Source organism: Homarus americanus, unplaced genomic scaffold (genome assembly GCF_018991925.1).
Source record: "Homarus americanus isolate GMGI-L3 unplaced genomic scaffold, GMGI_Hamer_2.0 scaffold6317, whole genome shotgun sequence".
NCBI classification, from domain to species: domain Eukaryota; kingdom Metazoa; phylum Arthropoda; class Malacostraca; order Decapoda; family Nephropidae; genus Homarus; species Homarus americanus.
The window spans coordinates 17208774-17232288 of NW_024730668.1; the positions used below are offsets into that span (position 1 = coordinate 17208774).

At 40.2% G+C, this 23515-nt stretch overlaps 1 protein-coding gene across 1 annotated transcript in view; it reads right to left on the bottom strand.

Moving 5' to 3' along the window:
* Window positions 1-10606: 10606 nt before the first annotated feature.
* Window positions 10607-23515, bottom strand: part of LOC121867251 — a 53689-nt gene continuing 40780 nt past the window's right edge. Inside the window, exons 7-8 of the mRNA XM_042367111.1 lie at window positions 11160-11278; window positions 10607-10863 (exon numbers count right to left, since the gene is read on the bottom strand). Of these exons, the coding sequence (XP_042223045.1) occupies window positions 10723-10863; window positions 11160-11278 (260 nt within the window). The 3' untranslated portion in view covers window positions 10607-10722. The remainder of the gene's footprint in view (window positions 10864-11159; window positions 11279-23515) is intronic.

A 23515-nucleotide genomic window follows, 5' to 3' on the forward strand; every position in this document is an offset into this window, starting at 1 on the left:
GCTGAGGGGACTTTTGTGGGACAATCAGGAAGTCAAGAGCACCTATGGGATCGTCTGTCCCCTTATGTGGTCACGCCACGACTGGAGGGGGTGAAACGCTGGCTGGAGACCGTGTCCAGGCCACGACCTGTCCTCACTCTAAGCTACGAATTCCATCTGTGCGCAGGTAACGTCTAGTAGTCCATGTTCCATCTCGTTATATAAAGTGTTTTTGACTTAGTTATTTGTTGTGTGAATATGCAGGGAGCCATTAACGTAGCTGTGTAGTGTTTTAAGTAGATAAATCGATCTGGCCAAGTGATAGATCTCGTCAGTTTATCTACTGGCATTGCTGCTCCTAAAGACGTGGTATATGATATTATACATGCCAGAGAATTGGGTGAAAATGCCGAGCAAGAGTTCAAAGAGAAAGGGCTTAAGGACAGTGCTGAACAACAGGACTTTAACAGCAGAATGAAAAAGCTAAACCTGAAGACATTTTCTGACCAAAAAAAAACAAAACAAAAGCAGTAAAAATGCAGGGAAAAGAAGTGATATTGAAAGCAGATGTATGTATGTATGTGTGTGTATATATATATGTATGTGTGTCTTAAAATGTTATTGTTATTTAGTAAATTTTTAATATATTTTTAAAACAGCTTAGATAACAGTGAGGTGTCTGTAGGAGTTTATTATATTTATTTTTATTTTTATATTTTTATTTTTATTTTTATTTTTTTAATTTTTTTATTGTTATTGTTATTATCATTATCATTATTATTATTATTATTATTACTAGCAGAAACGCCGCCCTCCAGACGGCTCTTTCTCTAGGCCACAGTAGGACGCCACCCTCCGGGAGGCTCCACATTGTCTCACTGTACTGCATTAGGGTCAATCAGCATTCAAACAAATTTCATGCGCTTGATCATGTTCTTGAGAACGCCTTTCTGCTGTTCGCTCTCTGTCAGCATTGTGACGGGATTCCCTTTCCTGATCTGCTTCCTGTGACCGACGTTACCCTGTTTTCTCCCTGTCAGCATTAAGACGGGATTCCTTTTCCTGATCTGTTTCCTGTGACCGACTTGCCGCTGTTCGCTCTCTCTGAGCATTAAGGCGGGATTCCTTTTCCTGATCTGTTTCCTGTGACCGGCTTGCCGTTGTTCGCTCTCTCTTAGTTTGTAAACATGCAGCACGTTATTGCCTTGATTCACTTGATCTTGATTGCTGCTTTCTCAGTGAATCTCTGTCTTCTTTCATGAATTGACAGTCTTGGTCGTTTCTTTGGTGGCATTTTGTTCAGTTAGATTTGATCTTAATTTTTGCTTTCAGCGCGATTACAATCCTTCCTTCCCAGGGTAAAGCTGGAAACAAACAGTGGCTCAAGCTAGTAAGCTAAGAAACAACGCTCGAACAGTCCCTCGGCAAAAAGTTGCCATGTACCACCGACGCTCTTATTTTTTTATTTATACAGAGACCCTCTTTCAGTTATTTATATAGATTGCCATGGCAAGGAATAGATTTGCTAAGGTAGGACGTAGCAACATTGATTTTAGCGCTAGAATGGACAGCCTAGAAAAGTTAGAGATCAAAAGAAGCAAGCTGTAATGAGAGAGAGCATAAGGATAAAATTAGCTATAATACGTGGGATGGGATACGACTTTTCAACCTCTGTGTGGTGTAATGGATGGAGGTTAGATGCAGAGAAAAGTAAACCATAATGAAAGAGAACTTAAGGATCAAAATAGCTGTAAATCATAGGAGGGAATACGACTTTTCTACGTGTGTGCGTCAGGGCTGACCGTCAGTCTCTCACTTTCTCTCGTTCTCTCAGTTGTGTCGGATCTGGTTGGTTGGAGTTTTTTTGAGATCCCCACATGACACTTGCTATTGTCACGTGCCTGAGCGCTCGGGAACTCGCATAGCGTGAGGCATATGTTCACGCCTACATTTCATACAAGCTATTAATAAATTGTTAATTGTACTTATTATATTATTATTGTTCTTAGTTACTTAGGTTAATTGTATATTTATGTATGTTATTAATATGCATCATTGTCTTACTCTGTTAAGTCAACTCAATAGTAGTATTAATTAATTATATAAAATATCTAGCAAATGTCCTGAATCACGTGATATGAGACGCTCTCCTCCCGGCGTGGGCACGCTTCCGCAGTAGCGAAAAACCGTGACATAGGTTAGACATGTCCATTCGTTCTCTAGCCTTGACCCTTGTCTAGTGCTTTATCCAGTCTTCTGCAATGCCCTAGGGGTATCAGGTATTAGTGACACGTTTAGTTAGGCCTAGGAAGGGATCCTGGTGGTAAGGTATCTCCTGTTTGGTAGGGATAATCATTTTGTAGTGATTGTTGTATATATATATTTCGTATGTCTTGTGTAATATAGTAATGTTAAGTAATATTTGTTTGGTCTAACTCCTTACAGCATATTTTCGCCCTTCCGGCATCACTCTTATTTTATTATACACTTACTTATTCCCTTAAATTCATGTTTGCTAGTCATTACTCCCTTTAGAACATAAATTGAATTAATTAATTATCTTCCCTTTTGTGATTCACTTATTTCAACTGTTCTTACTTTTTCAAGTACATTTAGTTGAGTAGGTTTTTGGTGAGGATAATTATTGCCGTGTTCCCTATTTGTACCTTTATTTGTTAATAACTTGGGGTAGGATTCACTCCCCAAGTATAAAGGGTAGTGGGATCACGACACTATCCATGCCAAGTTTGGTCCAGATCGGTAAGTAGTTTCCAAGATTCTCGTGCGGATACACAGACAAACAGAAAGACAGACATATATATATATATATATATATATATATATAGATATATATCATTACTCAAATTCATGTTGAATGCTTTGGTATGTTTAATGAGATTAGATTCTATGATAGTAGGAACATCATAGAATCTAGTCTCATTAAATATATATATATATATATATATATATATATATATATATATATATATATATATATATATATATATATATATATATATATATATATATATATATATATGATAACCAAAGGAAAAAGAAAACACAAAGTTCCCAAGCGCTTTGTGTAATTCACATCTTCAGGGTGAGTACAGACTAAGGAGAAGTACAAAATAAAATACAGAGGAGGGTGAGACCAGGTCCACAATGGTCAGGTATTAGGTAATGACCCTATCGATCTCTGCACCCTCCCTCTGTATATATAAAACACCTTATTTTGTACTCTCTCCTTAGTCTGTACTCTCACCCCTGAAGAACTTTTTTTTTCTTGTGGTTAGGAGCATACTGACTACGTGCACCTACAGTAATTTATCAGACACACACACACACACACACATATATATATATATATATATATATATATATATATATATATATATATATATATATATATATATATATATATATATGCAAGTAAATCACTGTAGGTGCGCGTGATCTAGGTATATGCTGATAACCACAAGGAAAGAAGAAAACACGAAGTTCCCAAGCGCTTTCGTGTAATATATATATGTAACCGGTCGGAATTTACTGGACTTTAATTTCTCACTTGACTTGGGGTTTATTAAAGATTATTAGATGGTAATGGCAGTGGATGTGCCCCTTAGTGAGAAATCCCGAACCAGCACAAGAGCACTTAAATTTACTAACAAAATGAATTGTCCGTGACCCGTGGAAGGATAGCGTCTGTGACTGGGATGAATGAGACACACTGTAAATTTTAGACACTTATATTCCCTCCAACTACAAACGCAATCAAATAATGGTGCACCAATATGCGCACCTCTTAACTTGAACTTAAAACACTACTCTGGGGAATAAAAGTTATACATGATATTGAAATTATTAGAAACTCAGGCAACAATAAATTTAAAGTATTAAGAAATGTTGCTTGCACACATGAAACAGGCCTTAAGGGTTTTCACAGAATAATATCCACCACTGCGGAAGTGGTATAAAAATAAGAAATTATTAATTCCACCATGAATAGGCCTAAAGGGCACTCAATATAATTATGTTACACCAACAGATGCAGGCCTTAAGGGTTTTCAACAAAATAATATCAGTCACTGAGGAAATGGTATTAAAAAATAAGAAATTAAATACTCTACAATGAATAGGCCTTAAGGGCACTCAATATAATTATGTTACACCAACAGATGCACACCTCCTAACCTAACTTAAACACTACTCTGGGGAACAAAGGTTATATCTGAGATTGAAACTATAAAGAAATTTTAAATGCACACAGCATACATTAGTAACTGAAAAAATAGTATTAACTACACACAAAAATATTGTCACTATTATAAAGACGTTACTGAGTCCAATACCCGTGAACCATGCTCCCTAACCTAACACACACACAGATTCCACCTGCACTCCGTAGTCGTTTAAGGCACAACCAACAGGCACCCGTAGTTGAAGGCCCAAATCAGCCTTTCTCCACCTTGGAAAGTGTACCTCTAAACTCCACTGACTCCTGGCCCCAGTGTGCAACCCTGTATCACTCAGCTAGCTTCACTTTACCCCCCCCCGGTACATCCATAAAGCGGAAGGGAGTGAGCCAATCAGACCTTGTACAGTTGAGAGAAGCTTTAGCTTCCCGTTAGCAAAAGGGTTTCACTAAGCTGCTTGAAACATGTGGTATTGTGAGCCGAGGTAGAGGAGAGCTGATGACCCCAACGATCGTCCCGTCGTCAGCTGGGCAACCAGACGGCTAGATTCCCTCAAGAGATCCTTTGATACCCCGTTAAACAGTGACAGGCCTACACTGATCGGTTCAATGGCGACAATCGCCACCCTCAATCATCAACGGCAGTCTCAAACGGCAGTCAATCTCTCGCAGTCAAGTGGGTTCTGGCAGAAACCCTGAAATGAACTCACTGTTAGCTCTAGTTAACTTTATCACTGCCCTATCTAAACCCTGTCTGAGATTGAATGAGACTTACTTGTTATACTGCAATAGCGCAGCACAGGTGACTAGACCACGTGACTATTTCTGTGGACGGACGCGCAGGGATGTCCTGTAGGTCCAATCGCTTTCACGTGACTGAGGACCAGCCAGCGTCGCGTCTCTCCAAGGCGCTAGCTTAGGCCTACGTGACATATTTTCCGCCTAACTAATAACTCCTTGGGACACCCGTAACATTATTCAGACTGATAAACGATCTATAATAATTTCAAATTCAATAATAGTCCCTTAACTTCATGAATCGCATCATTATTAATTCGGCAAATTACATTTAATATCACTTAGGCCTAGTTCCACAACCTCTCGCTATGTGCAGGGAGCGCTCTGTTCCCTCCGACGACCTTGAAAGCTCAGTATCGCCAATGGCGCGGTGTTTGAAATCACACTGAAATTTCTGAATATTACATATATATATATATATATATATATATATATATATATATATATATATATATATATATATATATATATATATATATATATATATATATATATATATATATATATATATATATATATATATTATTGAACACTGAAGTATTTGTCGATTTTTAAATAAGCAAAAGTTAAACATAGGGCTGGAGATACGGAAGTTCTGACTTACAAACATATCTCTCAAGGCACAACAAACCTTATAGCATTTCTCGTTTCTCAGTGGAAAGAAGCTACAGTAAGTACAGGAGGAAACTTGCAGAAATCAATACAATCGTGTATGATACATGTGAGGAAGATTGTGTAAAAATAACAGCAGAAGAAGTTGAACTGGTGGATGAATTGAAATGTACACATGAGAACATTACGATTGACTGGATGGATGGTCAGTGTGTACCTCTTGCTGTGCTGGAACTGCTGGCTTGCAAGTGTGTACAGGCGTGTAAAGTACCTGACTGTCAATGTATTGCACATGGCCTGCGCTGTAGTGAAATGTGCAGACTGAAAACATGTTTTAACAAGGCTCCCACAGAACAGAAGAAGAGGCAATGATTGATGAGCCTGATGATTACAGTGCAGAATATTAGCTTAATTAGTTGTATGTCACTTTTGGACTGTTCGTGAGTGCAAGATGTGTGTGGCAGTGTATAGATTAATTGACTGCATGTAGTTTATAGTGCTTGTGCTTTACTAGATACTCAGTTGCATCACTTATGAAAGCAAACATTAAGCATGCAGACTTTCCTCTTTGCAAGTGTGAGTGCAAATGAAACCATTTCTAAGCATTCTTTGATAGCCATAACCTATGAATATGCAGTTAAGAATAGTGGTACATGTATGTTGTTATATCAGAGCAGTGACTGGCAGTTACGAGTCATTCTTATCAAAATGTTACATCTTGACTTATGCTTGATTTATCATCTAGCAAGGCTAGAATTTTATATCAAACAGTTTTTATTATTTTTGACAAATACTATTTTACGTTCAGCAAGTTTTGGTGATTACAGTGTTTGCGAATGCAACACATTAGGATGCAAGTGTTTACATATATTTGTAGTAAGGTAATAAGCACAATTCTGGGGCGTAAATTGATTGTGTTGATTTTCTTGTTTTTGCTGTGCTCATGTAAAGTGCATATAATTGGTTATTATAAAATATAACATGATTCTTCCTATGAATTTTAGTTATGACTTAGATTCATACATGATACTTATCATTATGTAAGTTACCTCTACATGAGTGCATTATGAGCAGTTTCAATTTTGAAAATCACCAAGACCACACTTACAAAACTATGGTTATGCATTCTACTAATGCATGTAGACTGACAGACTGGAGATATGTAACACTCTAAAGAAGAATGAGACCTAATTACGTAGTGTGCAGTTGTGAGTGTGACTTAACAATGTCGAGTTGGCAATATATGGTACCCCTGTTTAACATAAATTTTAACTACTAAACCTAAGCCATATGCACTTCTATCATACATATTTGGAATCTAGAGGTTTTTATCTTTCCAGTGATATATGATAACTTTAGTCATTATTGGTGGTTCCTCTAACGAGTCTAACCCTTGTTGGCCCACTGACTATATGTCAGGGTGTAGGTAAACATTTAGGAGTAGAAGGCTATCAAATAGCACCAGACAATTGTGAGCTCAGCAGTAATGAAATCACAACCTTGCCTACTCGTCATCATTTTGCATTTGTATCAAACATTACTTCTGAACTGGTGCCCATACCAGTTTTACTGAATATTAAATCAGCAGCCTTCACATTGTCTCTGATAAGCTTTAACTTCTATCTTACATTAATGAAACACAGTTTCCAGCATTACAGGATTCTCTTTATTTTTAATTAACTTCCGAAGTATCCTACCTTGTTTCATCATAACTGCCATTATATTTGTCATTTCCTTGACTTTTATGATAGTTTGTTACAGGAAAATGTCATCTAGGTACACAATAGTTCCAAGAAAACTCTCCAAAAGGCATTGAAAAGGCATGTGCAAGTTGCAACAGTTTAGCTAAAGCACACTTTATTATAACATGGATAGGTATACCAAGGATTTAAACCAAGAGGACTCGGTTGGAGGTGGCCGAGCGGTGTAACAAGCACCTTTGCTTTATATAAAGGTTTTTAATATCTAAAAAGAAAAATTATGCATAATTTTCAACCAGTCAATATTTTTTTATGACTATACTAAGAATACATATTCAAAGACCACACTGGTAGTTGTTGGAGCATAGTAATACATTATACAATAACATCAGCCAATATTTATCTAGTATTCTAGTTGAATAGGTATTGGTTTGAATTATGTTATATATGTAATATGCACAGTTAAATCAGTGCAGAGGTGAACACTGTAGAGTTGTAGCAATTAGAATACTGTATTTATAAATTCATAACCAACACATTTCATCTATGATACGTTCTACCATCCACTGTCATAGTGCTGTACTGCATTATATCTTCTATATCAGACTTAGATCCTAGCTGAACACCATAATATCTTATATTCCATACATCAATATAATAATTTTATAAGGAATAATAGTAAATTATTTCCAATACAAGATACTTTCTATGCAACCCAAAGCATAATGTCCATGTCATGGTCACTTTTACTGCTAGTCTGTTTTAACTACTGATTCTTATTATACTCCACGAACGCAAAACATGAGTGGGTTAGCTATTCCTAAGAAGAGACTTGTTTTTCCCCATGGACGTTTATACTCATGATCCCTCCCAGTAAGTCCCTCCTTCGAACACAGTTGTCAATACATTTTTTCCACTTCTGCTGGCCAGTTCAATCTTGAATTAGTCTGTGTAAATCAACTCAAGTAATTCTCCAGACCTTTGTCAACTGAGGGTCATCTTTGAATGAGTAACAGTTGGGTTGTTGTAATCTCTGTCATTGCGTGAGTAGCGATTGCTGGCAACTCAGGGGTATATAACCACGGGGGAGCGGGAAGAGAGATGTCCTCCGTCACGTCCTCTCCTGTTTGTCCCCAGGTATGTATGTAGCAGTGTTCCCTCGCCATTCAGTTTGATTCAGTCATTGTAGTGTATTGTCAGTGTTCATGTTGTAACAGTGGAATTGTCATTCACCCAGTGTGAGAAGTAATATAAAGTAAATGTCGTCTGACGTTGCGAGACGAAAGATTTGTTTGTGTTGTCATCATGCTTCCCAAGTCTTCCTCCATCACGTCCTCTCCTGTTTGTCCCTAGATTCCAGGGTGGGCTTATTTGAACACCCCATCGGCTGCTGAGCCGGTGGGTAACCAGCAGGGATCAATATATGCATCGATGTCGGTGATTCGACATGATTTACTTACTACAAATCAACATCGTGGGGCAGGACCCCAGACGCTCACCACGTGTCGGAGTACAACCGACCACAACAGCAGTCGTCAGTTGTTAGAGGCACCAGTGCTATACCCTGGGACATGCCTTGGAGTTATGGTCCACTGTGGTTGTATGTGTTTGTTAATAATTACCCCATGTTGGGTAGTGGACCCATGTATTTGTTGGAATCAGTATTAACGTGTTGTGTGTGAGTGCATCTCCTATGCACTACCAACACTCTGTGAAGTATCTTAAGTAAGGTTGTCTTATAACTGGTCCTGCTATGTAACTGTAATGAAACGTACCACTAGAAGATGTGGGTGAAGTAGAAGTACCCACTTGGAGTGGCAGTAAAGTAATCTGCAAGGAGTTGCCATGTAACTATGTATTGTGAGTAGGGCCAAGGAACTGGTCCTGCTATGTAATGTAATGTAACACCAGTAAGGTTGTGAAAAGTAAGAGTACAGGATCTGAGTAATTGCTGTTGAGTAAAAATAAGAAAATACTGAGTCTGCAATAAGCCCAGGAGTTGAGCCTGGTAGTTATATGTGAATGATATATTTTTCCCCACTTGATATCATATTAATAAACCTGTTCTTTGAGTATTTTAGGAGTATTCATTTCTCCCACAGTAGTTCACCGTTATTTCCGTCCAAGTGACTTGATATCAAAATTACAATGCCCATGTGCCTAGACCCTCGTCCATGCTTCCAAAAAGAACTAAGGTTATGCAGTAACCATTGAAGTAAGTAAAATGAACAATTGAATTAAAGAACTAAGACAAGAGAAGTAAGAGTAAAAGATAAGAAAGAGTTATGAGTAGAGAGAGAAAACCTGCCGTCGTTACATTGGTGGCAGCTTGTTTGTTGAACTCGCCCCCCCCCCGTTACATCCAGGTTCTCAAACAAGCAGAGGTCAGATCTTTTTACCCACTGGGAAGAAAATAACACAGCTATTGCACTGCATATAGTTACGTTACAGTCTCTGTACAGTTTCCCGCCATCTTCATCCAGTAACCCAGCTAGATGCTCCTTAATGCACAACCAGGAATGGTAAACAAGATTCATGCTGTCAAAATATTTGTTTATATCGTCTCAAGACTTCTGCTGGCTCCTTCATGAACTTATTTATTTATAAGTTCGTACAAAATGATCAGATATTCGTTGTAAAGTAAACTGCAATGTTACATGGTCAAATTAGCTACAACTTGTTCTTTTCAATGATAAATACAAGTTAGGTGATTCTGAAATAATACAAAAAGGGTTTTCATGGGGAAATGAGGGCTCACTTAACAAGCGAGTAACTTTCATTTTGGATTATATATATATATATATATATATATATATATATATATATATATATATATATATATATATATATATATATATATATATATATATGACCACCCGACCTATCGACCAATAATCGTCTATTTTTGGCCCCTATAACAAGAACTATAATCCAAAATGAGAGTTACTCGCTTGTTAAGTGAGCCTTCATTTCCCCATATATCCGGTACAATAAATACGCACACACACAAATTATCTTGCCCTTGACCAACGAATATAATTATCTGTCAGATATCGACGGCTATCTTTGAACCTTTCTCTGCCTTTATCTATTTCACTCTTCTCTACATTCTTTTCAGTGTATTCATTTTTCATATCTCTCTCTATGTCATATGTATTAAGGAAGAGAGAAAAAACCTGGCTATTTCTTGATGATCAGAACAGGCAGTCATAGAGTTGCTTCAAACTAGAGGGGGGAGAAGGGGGGAGGAGAGGGGAGAGGGGACGAGGGGGAAAGAGAGAGGGAAGGTGGAGAGTGGTGGTAGGAAAGGGGAAAGAAGAGAGAGGGGTGGGGGAAGGAGAGAGGAGAGGAGAACGAGAGGGAAAAGGGGGGAAAGGAGAGAGGAGAGTGAGAGAGAATAGTAGGGGAAGGGTGGGACACCGCTTCCTTCACCCCCTATTACCCACAAAACTGGTTTAGGATATTTCTGGTGTAGTTAGTGGACTGTGGGCAGTCTGTGCCCACCTTCACAACGTTGTTCAAGTACATTTCCGCGTCGTTTTTCCCCAAAAGCCACCGGAGATTACAGTCACACCCCAGCTGGAAGAAATAAGAGACATACATCTGATTAGGTTATTATACTTTGACTTCTTTTAGGGATCGGATTGGCGTAATGTGCAGTCACTACAGAATAGCGTTTGGCTATCCTCGGTCGAACTTCTGTACTATCAACCATTGTATATATATCCGTTCTGTTTAGGTACATTTTTTGTATATTTGCTGAATTGTTTACCTGTACTGTCGATACACATGTTGAATCACTAAACATGAAGGATGGTCTTACTGAATAGTATTTAACTCAAAGCCGTCTGCCGGTGACACCAACACATACTTACACTAACACCTTCAGCTTCGATCGTCACGTTTCCGTTTATCAATTCCAGTGTGTTATTTTCATTCATCTTTTTCAATTCATCGTTGTATGAGATCCTCACCACACCATTCTCCTGCATTCCTAGAAAACAAATGTAAATATTCATCAAATCATAAACTTATTTCACTTAATTAACGAACCTAATACTGCCTGGGGGTTAGGTTTGGTTAGTTTATATATATATATATATATATATATATATATATATATATATATATATATATATATATATATATATATATATATATATATATATATATATATATATATATGGTTAATGTTATGTTAGATAAGGTTAGGTTAGGTTAACGTTAGGATGTTTAATATGAAGGTTAAATAATCAGGGTACCGTGTTGGTCTGGGGGTCACAGGGGTCAGTAAGTGAGTGACGGGTTATGGGGGTTCAATGACATCTGCTCACAAGACATTAATAGAAAGGAAGACAAATGCTCACATATTTTTTATATAATTTATTTCCAAATTATAATTTATAAAAGCCAGTATACAAACCTAACCTAACCTAACCTAGCAGCAACAGGGCACTGCATCCGATTGGAGTAGTTATAATTTTGATATATTTTGACATTTTTATACATTATGAATTGCCATAAAGATTATAAAACATATAATAACAATTTTAGCACATAATTTGTACACTGTTTTTTTTTAATTGTGATTTGCAAATAATATACATATTTTTTAGCATTTGTGTTTCTTTCCATTAATTTTGTGAGTATATGTCATGTGCGCAAATGTCACACCGGTTATCGGGGTTGACGTGGGTGTTCGGCGCTTTATAGTATGCGGTCTACCGAGCTGGAGTTGGTCTACCGAGATATTTACATTGTAACGTCTATTAACCCAACCTAACTTAACCTAGGTTATTTTAGGTTGGGTTAGGTTAGGTTAGGTTAGGATAAGTTAAGGTAGATTAAGTTAGGTGTAAATACAGTGTAAATAGCCTGGTAGACATAAGGTTATCCTAAAACTATATATTGCGCTTGTGAGACCTCACTCACTTTGATTACGGAGTTCAGTTCTGGTCACCTTACTAAAGAATGGATATAGAATCCCTTGAAATAATTCAGAGGAGAAGACAAGACTATTCCCGGGCATTAGGAACCTTGAGAACAGAGACAGGCTAAAGCATGTAGAGTGAGGGGCGATATGATCGAGGTGTATAAATGGAAGTCAAGGCTAAACAAAAGTGATATAACGAAGGTACTCAAACTATCCAACCAAGAGCGAACTCTTAACAATGGTTTAAAATTAGACAAGTTTAGATTTAGGCGCGAGATAGGTAAACAATGGTTTGGAAAAAGAGCAGTGGATGAGTGGAACAAGTTACCAAACATCATCATTAACTCTAATAAGCTGGATACCTTCAAACATAGGTTAGATGGATATATGAGCGATGGGGGTTGGGTGTGAACGGGACTGCCCAGTATGGGTCAATAGGCCCGCTGCAGTTTCCTTAATTCTTATGATCATATGTTCACTTCAAAAAGCTGGTTTTCCCGCATCTTCGTGGTGTAGATTAATATAATCGTTCTCTTTTCTATTTTTAATTTATTTTTACTTTTATTTTTTCGCCCCCTAGGCCCTGTTGCGGTTCAATGACCAGTGCCCCGGTGGGCTATTCCCCGTAAAAAGAAAAAGAGAAAAAACGCAGGGTCGTGTAATTCACCCCCAAACTGTAATACCCTTCTCTCAGTTGCCTTTTCAACTTATCACTGCTTGCCAGTGCTACGAAGGAGGTTTAATATAGGTGGAGACGGCCCGCGCGGCCCGTGGGGAGTGAAGCCAGCATGGGCTGGTGGCCGCCATACTGGTAGGGGTTATGGTGTGAGCGGCAGTACAAGCCACTTACCTTTAATTCTTCACCTTTCGTTACTGGCAAATAAAATGAAGTCAGTTTTGTAATACAATTATATCTTTAATGAGGAACCTTAAATTAAAGACTAAATTATACACAATTTATGAAATAATAGGATCATACACTGTTTTTCTTGACATACAGTAAGCACTCTGCATACATTACCTACAATCCACTGAACAAAACCAACTTATTATGGGTTTGGCGACTTTTGATTTTGTTCTGTTTGTGTAGATTAATCGTGTATTGTTTTCCTGCATAGGAACGCCTTACTTTAAGGTAGATTTCACAGAGATGCTTTGATCAATAAAGAAAGATGATTGCTTAATGGGTTTGTGTCAGCCATGTGAGGAAGAAGCTCTAAAAAATTTTTTATTTGAATGATTAATTAACAAAGACTGAAATTTTTTTTGCTTATTGCAGGAAACTATTTTGTTATAGGGGTTAGAAGTCAGAGAAGTGACATTGTTCCTGAAAATGTTTTCACAACTTTGATAAATTTTAATAACATCTAGTGAAGGAAAACTCAGTCCCCCTCTGTTCTTAAATATAATAATAATAATAATAATAATAATAATAATAATAATAATAATAATAATAATTATTGTAATAATAATAATAAATACAAAATTAAAATAAAATTTAAATATAACAATAAAAAAGATCATGAGTGAGAAACGATATACTTTACGTATGTTTTGTTGTCAATAGTAAGAGAAACAATTGAGACCCTGCAATTGTGTTTAAATTAGGCAGAAAGTTAGATGAGTAACCTGGGACTTGGTCACAATTTTCGTGATGCCATATGGCAGCAGTGTCTACCATTAGACAACACATTATGCTTCCAATATCTTCCCAGGTGGTAATACCTCCCTGTTTGATAGCTGCCTACTACCTACTACCTGCACATACTACATCAATTAATCCATGAGAGCAGATATAAACGAAAAAGCATGTAAATTATCAACGTTGCTGGACCATGTAATGAGTAAAATTATATCAAATAGTTTTAAAATATTCTCCTCGTTCCAGGGTGCAGTGTGCACCTCACGTCTCGTCGAGTAACTCAAGAGATGCTGAATCAAAATGTTTTCAACATAACATATCTTACTTCCGGATGACTTTGCAATACTCTGTAATGCTGGATTACGAATTATAACTATTTTTGTAGATTGCCTTCATGTTTAATACGCCCTACTGTCAATATCCTCCAGGTTTTGTGGATTAGTTATTCCTGTTCATGGCGGTGAATACATATTAATGTTATTTATAATAATGTGTTTGACATCTTTCTGGATATGTTTTACGGCAAATTACTATATACATGCAGGAGCCCGCTGAATTTCCCTATAAGGGATGGATATTCTTATATAAGATCAGTCATAACACTGTGTGCCCCCCCGAAGCCCCGACCACGAACCCGTCTGACCCCCACCGCGACGGCACATGAGACATAAAGGCAAGCATGAACTTAGCGTGCTTCCCTGTTGGGCGCTGTAAACGCTTCTGCGCTTCACCTTACACTTACACAAGGATGTAGGGAGTGCCCAATAAAAAAAAAAAAAAAAAAAATCCACCCCCTGACCCCTCCTACCCTCACCTTTAGGCCCCACTCACTAGAGCCACGCACACCTAAGCGCTATATATGATACGCTGTCTGACCACTTAAGGGGACAGACGTGTACCCATAGGTGCTCCTGTCCTCCCAATCGTCACACAAAGGCCACCTCAGTCTCTACCTACCCCTTCGCCGGCAAGTGTTGACAGCGATGGGATGGCGGGGTCGACGTAAACGCCCCAGAAGAGGCGTCCCCTCACACATGGATACAGACATTTCTGATACGGCTACTGTAGTCATAGGGCATCCCACACCCTACAAGAGTCAGACCTCAGTGATAGTGACAGTAACAGTAATGTTTCTATGGGAAACACTTGCCGGAGTGGCAACACCAATGCCAAGGGCAGCGAGCTTCCCTCGCCACCCGCCCCTCTGCCAACCAGCCAAGTAAGCTGAATCTGCACTTACCCAAGGACTCACTGAAAACCGTCGAGGAACGGTTTAATTGGATGATGTAGTACTGCAGACAACACGGTCTCAACATTCAATTCCAAAAAAGTAGGAACCGTAATTTGATCAAGTGTCAGACTCCTGAGGTCTATGAAACAGATCTGTTGGGTTTGACAGGGTTGTCCTCTTGCCTCCACCTGCTGACGCAGCTGAATGTTGCCATATCCTAGTTCAACAATTCCCCCTATACGCTGAAGTCGAAGATGCTCGAGACTTTAATCCACGTATACTCAGTATACGTCGACACTACCGGGGGGAGACCCCACAAGCAGCTGTTATAGTTAAATGGAAGGGGAGGGAGTGCCCAACCACTGTTGATGTACTGCGCACATCATTGTCATTCCTAAAAACCCCATTTAATTCATATTATGCTATATAACATTCAAATCCACCGCGCTTGTAGAATCTCAGAAAACGGGAAACACTGTTAAAGGATAACTCACCTACTCAATGTTACTAGACCATGTGTTGTATTGTACCCAGGTACAGTTATATCATATTAATTGTATGTATTCATAGCATTAAGGAGAACTCAGGGTATCCATAAGATGAATGTTAAAGTCCAGTTGAGCCGGACTAGTGTACTGTAGGACTAAGTATGGATCAGGGTTTGAAGGTCATACTATTTACGTCTGTGAGCGTGTAGCGAACATAACTTCCACAGATATCATATGAAAATACATGAGAACAATGATCTGGAAAAAGGATAAATGTATCAGAACTATATGAGGTGTTGGAAGTGACCCAGAAACTATACTTGAAAGGAAATAATCTTGTATGCGTCGGTATGAACTTAATACACCTCGTATCCTCACGTGACATATACCCACGACAGGTACAGTGATCAGAGAATCTCATGTCTGTGTTCAAATAGTGCAATGTGTGAGAGGAGGATCCCTCATTACAGTTGTGAGTGAAGTTGATACACCCCCGCCATGAACATTCAGCCTTTGTTTTGGGGAGCGTCCTGTACCCGCCTCGGGTGTGCCGTGTTGATATTATAACCCAATGAATTTACCCACGAACTAGCAAACCAAGACCTTACCTTAGTGTGTAATTTAGGATTAAAATATGTGTTTATACGGCATGAGTGACAATATACCGAAAAGTGTTCAGGTGAGAACAGTAAGAAATAAAAGTAAAAATTAAAGATTGGAAACTGTAGGCCTACGCGGTGACGAGCGGCAGGGCACTGCCCTCAGTACCCTCCGTTCTACTGTCACCTCAGGTCAGTGTCCTATCGGGCTATATCCCGCCCTATAATTAAGGCTTATATAGAAGTTATTACAGTTTAAAGCTTTGCCCGATATATAAGTGTAATAGTAATGTGTTAGAGGTGTGATAACCGCCCGTCAGGCATTATTTCTGAGTACCCTCCGTTCTACCTTCACCTCAGGTTCCATGCGGTCGGAGTGCCTTGCTGCCCGGCAGCCATTATCCCTATGAGCGTCCCAACAGGTGGTGACTACTCCCAGCTATGCCAATCCACTGTGAGCCTGTGGATTTCCAGCACACCACTCCAAATGAGTAGTAACAAATAAGGAGACCGTGAGAAACTCTGCGGTCGTCACTTGGAGCGACCTATAATACCAGGCATAGAAATAGTACTGGTATGTCTCTTGGTGAAGCCCTCGTCTTTACCCACCGAGGGCGGTGTGCGAACGAGGTGCCTGTTGTGTATACCTAAAAGTTACAAGGAGTCCCATACCTGCAGGGGGGGAGTGTAACATGTGTGTTGAGATGGTGCTACTATGTATGGTAACCGACTATGAGGGCTTGAGCTGCCACCATTTATGAGGGCCTGAGCTGCCACCATTTATGAGGGCTTGAGCTGCCACCATGTATGAGGGCTGCTACTGCCACCCTTCATGAGGGCCTGTGTGCCAGTAACAATTCCTTTTACTCTTATATATCACCATTGGTAGCGTGACGATAGGAGGCTCGTGGGTAGGTGTAATGATAGTATCAAGCAATAGGGAAGAAATAACGGTAGATACTGTAGGTAAATAATATACACAATTATACAGATACAAAGTTTATTTAAACATGAATATGAAATTAGAAGAAAAAATTGGTTTGTACTAACAGACGAAATCTATTACTAGGCCCTCAGGCTCAACATACTCACACCATTACTGGGTGGACATATTCAATACCCTTCCAACCCTACTGGGTGGACATACTCAATAGCACAACTAGGATAGTCACTTAGCACCATACATATTAGAGCAACTGCCACTACAACACTCAGTCGTCAGGAGTGATACTCAAGCAACAGCCATGGGGTCCAGCCACCATGGAGTACTATCCGACGAACTCTGGAGATCCCAGTGGGTTAATTCCACCACACAAATATAGCCCTACTGAGGTAGACATTCATCCACCAATGATGGGGGCTGGTAGTGGTGTGTGGCTTGGTGGTCCAGGGTCACCTCGTGGACCGAGCGTTAGGGCCAGACGAGCCAGCTATGGGGGCTATAGGTGGTCTGAAGTGTCTGACGGCCGGGTCTCACGAAGGTAACTGATCCTACTGGACCTCGGACATGTCCCCAGACATAGTGGATACAACATCCACCCTACAGACACGGCCTAGGCTGCGTTAGGGACCTGTATGGATGAAGGGACGGGCACTTACTAACTGGTGACAACAACAACACGTTTCAGGGGACGTTAAAGACGTAAATATGACTTTACTCAGAGCATATCAACTACGTTACTGTAACACTTGCACAATCAACTATTAATTGGGTCAAATCACTTAAAGAAGGGCAAATTACAACACAGCGTGGAATGGCATACCTGTATGGATGAAGGGACGGGCACTTACTAACGGTTAAAATGCCCGCGGCGCCCTCACTCAAACTAGGCCAGGGAGTCCAGCTACTCCTATTCCAATGAATTAATTTACGGTACCCTCTGACGTTGAAATTGAGACTATGAACTCCTTTTCATTCTCTACTATTATCTTCACTAACAATGCTCTGACTCAGCTATCGAAAGCAAAATTAAATTGATTACAAAGGAATGGATGGCAACAGGTCCCAGCATACAGCGTCTGCTCCCATAGACAAAGGCGGGGGAAACAGAGAAAACGGGGGACGTTTCCACTGGGGGACTCGGAAGGTTTTGTGGACGTTTGAGCGTAATATGAATCCTTAAGGTTTTCAGGTTAGCTCTTATCATGACCATTACAAAGCTTCCTCCTTCCCCAAGATTCATCATTATGCGGTAACGTTCAGAAAACACGTAAGTAGTGACATACATATTAAATCATTAATATAAAGTATAAATCCTCATACAAACATTGCACAAATTATATCAATAAAAATAGAAAAATAATTCCCTACCGGTGGTCAGGATTAGGTACAAGAAATGGAAATCTGTTAACATACAATTAGAATGTGACACACCTTCATAAAAAATATATTGGGATACATATTACAAAATAGCACCAAAAATAATAGCACATGGGGTTAGGTACATCATGTCATAATAATACTGAATGGCGGTAAATACATCATATCATATAATAATAAATGGTGTTACATACATCATATCATATAATAATAAATGGGGTCAAGTACATCATCATAGAATAATAATGATTTGAGTTAGATACCTCATATCATATAATAATAATAATAAATGGTGTTACATGTTACAAAATACACCCTCACATCGGTAGATAAAATGCACACTCAAAATTTCCTTACAGAACTCAAATTTCAATGTTCATAGATTATGAAAGTTTCTTTTACGCGATTGGTCAAATGCTGACAGGACACACTGAGATTTAACATAGATTTCTCAAGCTAGGACATAAACGAACGGACCCCATCAAGTCAAAGGAATGATTTGTTGCCCTTAATCTTAAGAGTTATGTCGCACTCGCGAGAGGCAGCACCCTTCAAGGGACTCCGAACGAGCGGGTATTCCCAAGAATTCAATGCTAACGAAACGGTCCTCATGAGAACACCACCAAACCAAAAACTGTCTGTACTTATGGCATTTGCCATGTAGAAGTAATAGCACCATATTTATATGCCCGAATACTCCCTGAAAGTCACGAACTCTACACCTATATACCAACAACACCCAGCCTACGTAGGACTTACCAACCAGAACTTGAGAATTCACCACTGGTATCTTTACTCATACTAGTAACAGATACCCTTCAGATGATTGCATAACTGCCAATACATCTTCCAATCTCTGTCTTTACTGCAAATTGACCCTTCCTCTGCAAAATACTTTTAACCCCCAAAAAAAAAATCCTCCATTTTTTTTTTTCTTCTTCAATTACCAAAAGTTACCTACAACAGATTGTGCACTTCACTACCCATCAACAACCAAGGAGGTTCACTTACAAAGCCCACTGTTTCTTAAAGATCCAGTCTAACCACTGGTTTTCTCCTCCTTTACCCATGGCTTTAGCGAGTTTAGCCAGAAGTGCTTGGACTTTTGTTGCTAAATCAACAGCGGCTTTGGCCGTCATGGTCCCCTTATTTGCGTTAGCATCTGCCATTGTGTTACAACAAATCAATACTACAGGTATACCCCACTGTAAATACAATACACGCACAGTGCTCACTCAAGACCCAAGGACTGGTACTGATTTTCTGCAATACGACTAACACTCCATGCATCAACTATTCAAACTACTGTTCAGATTATTAATCTCCCCAAAGATACTATTATGGCATCAAAAATTCACTTAGACACTTTGCCATTCACAGACTCAGTATGGTGCAACACTGCGTGAACACTTCACGAATTTCCGTACTCACAATTCTGGGTCCATACACTTGTATAACATTTTCCATATACCGTATCACCATAAGGTCCTCACATATATAATACTGTATTCTGAAAGTATACTGGCATTAGAGTTCACATAACATACGTTACACAAAATAATGACCCGTTAGCACCTGGTTAAAATAACTTTAAATTATAGCGTATACATAGGAATATTAATAGTAGGAACTGTAAAATGCCCCGAGATATTAAGTAAATGGAATATATATCCTACCTAACACATAACTAAAGAATATTACAAATGCAGAATTAGCATCCACTTAACCTTTGCATATAGTGCAATGCTTCTGTTAGCACTCAGAATTAAAACACTGGGCACTCCCACGATGGAACATTTCACAACTAGTGCCACGGCCCAAACATGTATTCACTGTCTGTAAGTAATACTGAGTTAACAACAGAAAAAAAATTTGGGCAGATTGTTACATATCAAAATTCTTCCAATATTAATGAACCTTATTCACACTCTACAAGTTATTGTTGCAGGTTTCCTTTTACTTTAAACAAGACTTTTTCTAACCTAACTCCAAGGTATTTCTTTGAACTTATTTCACTTTCTCTGCAAACCACCACAAAACGCTGTACCTCGGAAAAATATGGGACAAAATCATTAGCAATCTGAAATACTCATTAGTTACAGTGGAATGGTTATTAAATACCCGTACAGAGAAATGGTTATAACTCAGTTAAAACTACAGTATCACAGTCATTCCTCCCAACTCGATACTATGTTCATTACATCACCATAGCTGCCACCATTTATGAGGGCTTGAGCTGCCACCATTTATGAGGGCCTGAGCTGCCACCATTTATGAGGGCTTGAGCTGCCACCATGTATGAGGGCTGCTACTGCCACCCTTCATGAGGGCCTGTGTGCCAGTAACAATTCCTTTTACTCTTATATATCACCATTGGTAGCGTGACGATAGGAGGCTCGTGGGTAGGTGTAATGATAGTATCAAGCAATAGGGAAGAAATAACGGTAGATACTGTAGGTAAATAATATACACAATTATACAGATACAAAGTTTATTTAAACATGAATATGAAATTAGAAGAAAAAATTGGTTTGTACTAACAGACGAAATCTATTACTAGGCCCTCAGGCTCAACATACTCACACCATTACTGGGTGGACATATTCAATACCCTTCCAACCCTACTGGGTGGACATACTCAATAGCACAACTAGGATAGTCACTTAGCACCATACATATTAGAGCAACTGCCACTACAACACTCAGTCGTCAGGAGTGATACTCAAGCAACAGCCATGGGGTCCAGCCACCATGGAGTACTATCCGACGAACTCTGGAGATCCCAGTGGGTTAATTCCACCACACAAATATAGCCCTACTGAGGTAGACCTTCATCCACCAATGATGGGGGCTGGTAGTGGTGTGTGGCTTGGTGGTCCAGGGTCACCTCGTGGACCGAGCGTTAGGGCCAGACGAGCCAGCTATGGGGGCTATAGGTGGTCTGAAGTGTCTGACGGCCGGGTCTCACGAAGGTAACTGATCCTACTGGACCTCGGACATGTCCCCAGACATAGTGGATACAACATCCACCCTACAGACACGGCCTAGGCTGCGTTAGGGACCTGTATGGATGAAGGGACGGGCACTTACTAACTGGTGACAACAACAACACGTTTCAGGGGACGTTAAAGACGTAAATATGACTTTACTCAGAGCATATCAACTACGTTACTGTAACACTTGCACAATCAACTATTAATTGGGTCAAATCACTTAAAGAAGGGCAAATTACAACACAGCGTGGAATGGCATACCTGTATGGATGAAGGGACGGGCACTTACTAACGGTTAAAATGCCCGCGGCGCCCTCACTCAAACTAGGCCAGGGAGTCCAGCTACTCCTATTCCAATGAATTAATTTACGGTACCCTCTGACGTTGAAATTGAGACTATGAACTCCTTTTCATTCTCTACTATTATCTTCACTAACAATGCTCTGACTCAGCTATCGAAAGCAAAATTAAATTGATTACAAAGGAATGGATGGCAACAGGTCCCAGCATACAGCGTCTGCTCCCATAGACAAAGGCGGGGGAAACAGAGAAAACGGGGGACGTTTCCACTGGGGGACTCGGAAGGTTTTGTGGACGTTTGAGCGTAATATGAATCCTTAAGGTTTTCAGGTTAGCTCTTATCATGACCATTACACGACGGTGCTATATTCCATACAGGTGGAGCAGTCTGATGTGTTAAGGGGTAGTGTAAGAAGGAATGACCGAGGTAAGGAGGTCACAGATTGTTATGCAATAAGTATGTGGATGACACGCCATTAATGTAAGACGTCTGGTGCCCATCTGGGTAACCAACATTTTCGTTGTTCTTCTGAGGAAGACCAATTCATTTGTATGTTTTTTACCAGTATGCTTTATAAGGAATAAATTAATTAAGACATGTTATGGTTTCACCCTTCTTTCCCCTTATCGATCTGGTCAATGGAAAACCTAACCCAATGCCTAGTCCACTCTGCACGCTACCTAACGAGCTACATGCTGTCCAGAGGGGGTCTAGTGGCAGCGACCCTTAGAAATTAAGATTCGAGTTAAGTATTTATCCTTAGTATTAGTGACCCCCAGTCTGGCAGTATATTGAGACCCACCCAGTCCTCCCTCCACTGTATGCAGAACCATATCACCCCGGGCCTTCTTTTTGTGTCATCTGCTCCCATTGGGGTCACACCTTCACCGCCTGCTGCCGACGTGATATTCCCAGATGTCGCTTCTGTTCACGTAACCACCACTCCTGTCTGTGCCCAGGTGTTGTAATTGTGGTGGCTAGCACAATGCTGACTCACGGCAATGCCCTAAACGTCCGCCTGTCCCAGGAGAAAACCCTCCCCGAGGGCTGCATCAATCTCAACCTCCCGCCCCAGCTTACCGGGCCGCCTCCCTCTGCGTCCCCTTCTCTGTCTCAAGCAACGCCTCCTTCTTCAACAACACCTGCCTGGCCTCACCTGGCTGCAACACAGCAGTCCCGGCCGTCTCCTAACTCAACTATTACTGGGCCTCCTCCCCGTCTACTCTGACTCTGTCAGGCCTTGTGCTCCCACTGGTGCCCCACCACAATTTCCCTCTGGTGACACGACACAGATCCTATCCCTCTTCCACGAATTTACCAACCGTGTTGAAAAACTCTTTTATACACTCTGTACCGCCATCTCCAACCTACACCCCCTCTTCTGGTTTGACACAAGCTGGTAGCCCCCCGGTGTGCCCCTCTTGCTCACGGCCTACTCCACCGCCGCCTGGCATCACTGCTGGCGTGGCACCGACCGAGCCTGCCCCGGTGTGCCCTGCTGCCCCCGTGCCACGTCCCGCTCCATCACCACGATACATGGTGCCTCATTCTGTCCACCCACCGCAAGCCGCACCTGCTCATGTCTCTGAGCTGTCACTACCAGGGCCCCCTATTGGACCCGAGGACACCACCCCCGGCTCCCCGTCCCCCACCGGCATACCGGCATCTGGGGCCCATCCACTCCAGTTCTCTGCATCGATGGACCACCATGATGACATGCACGT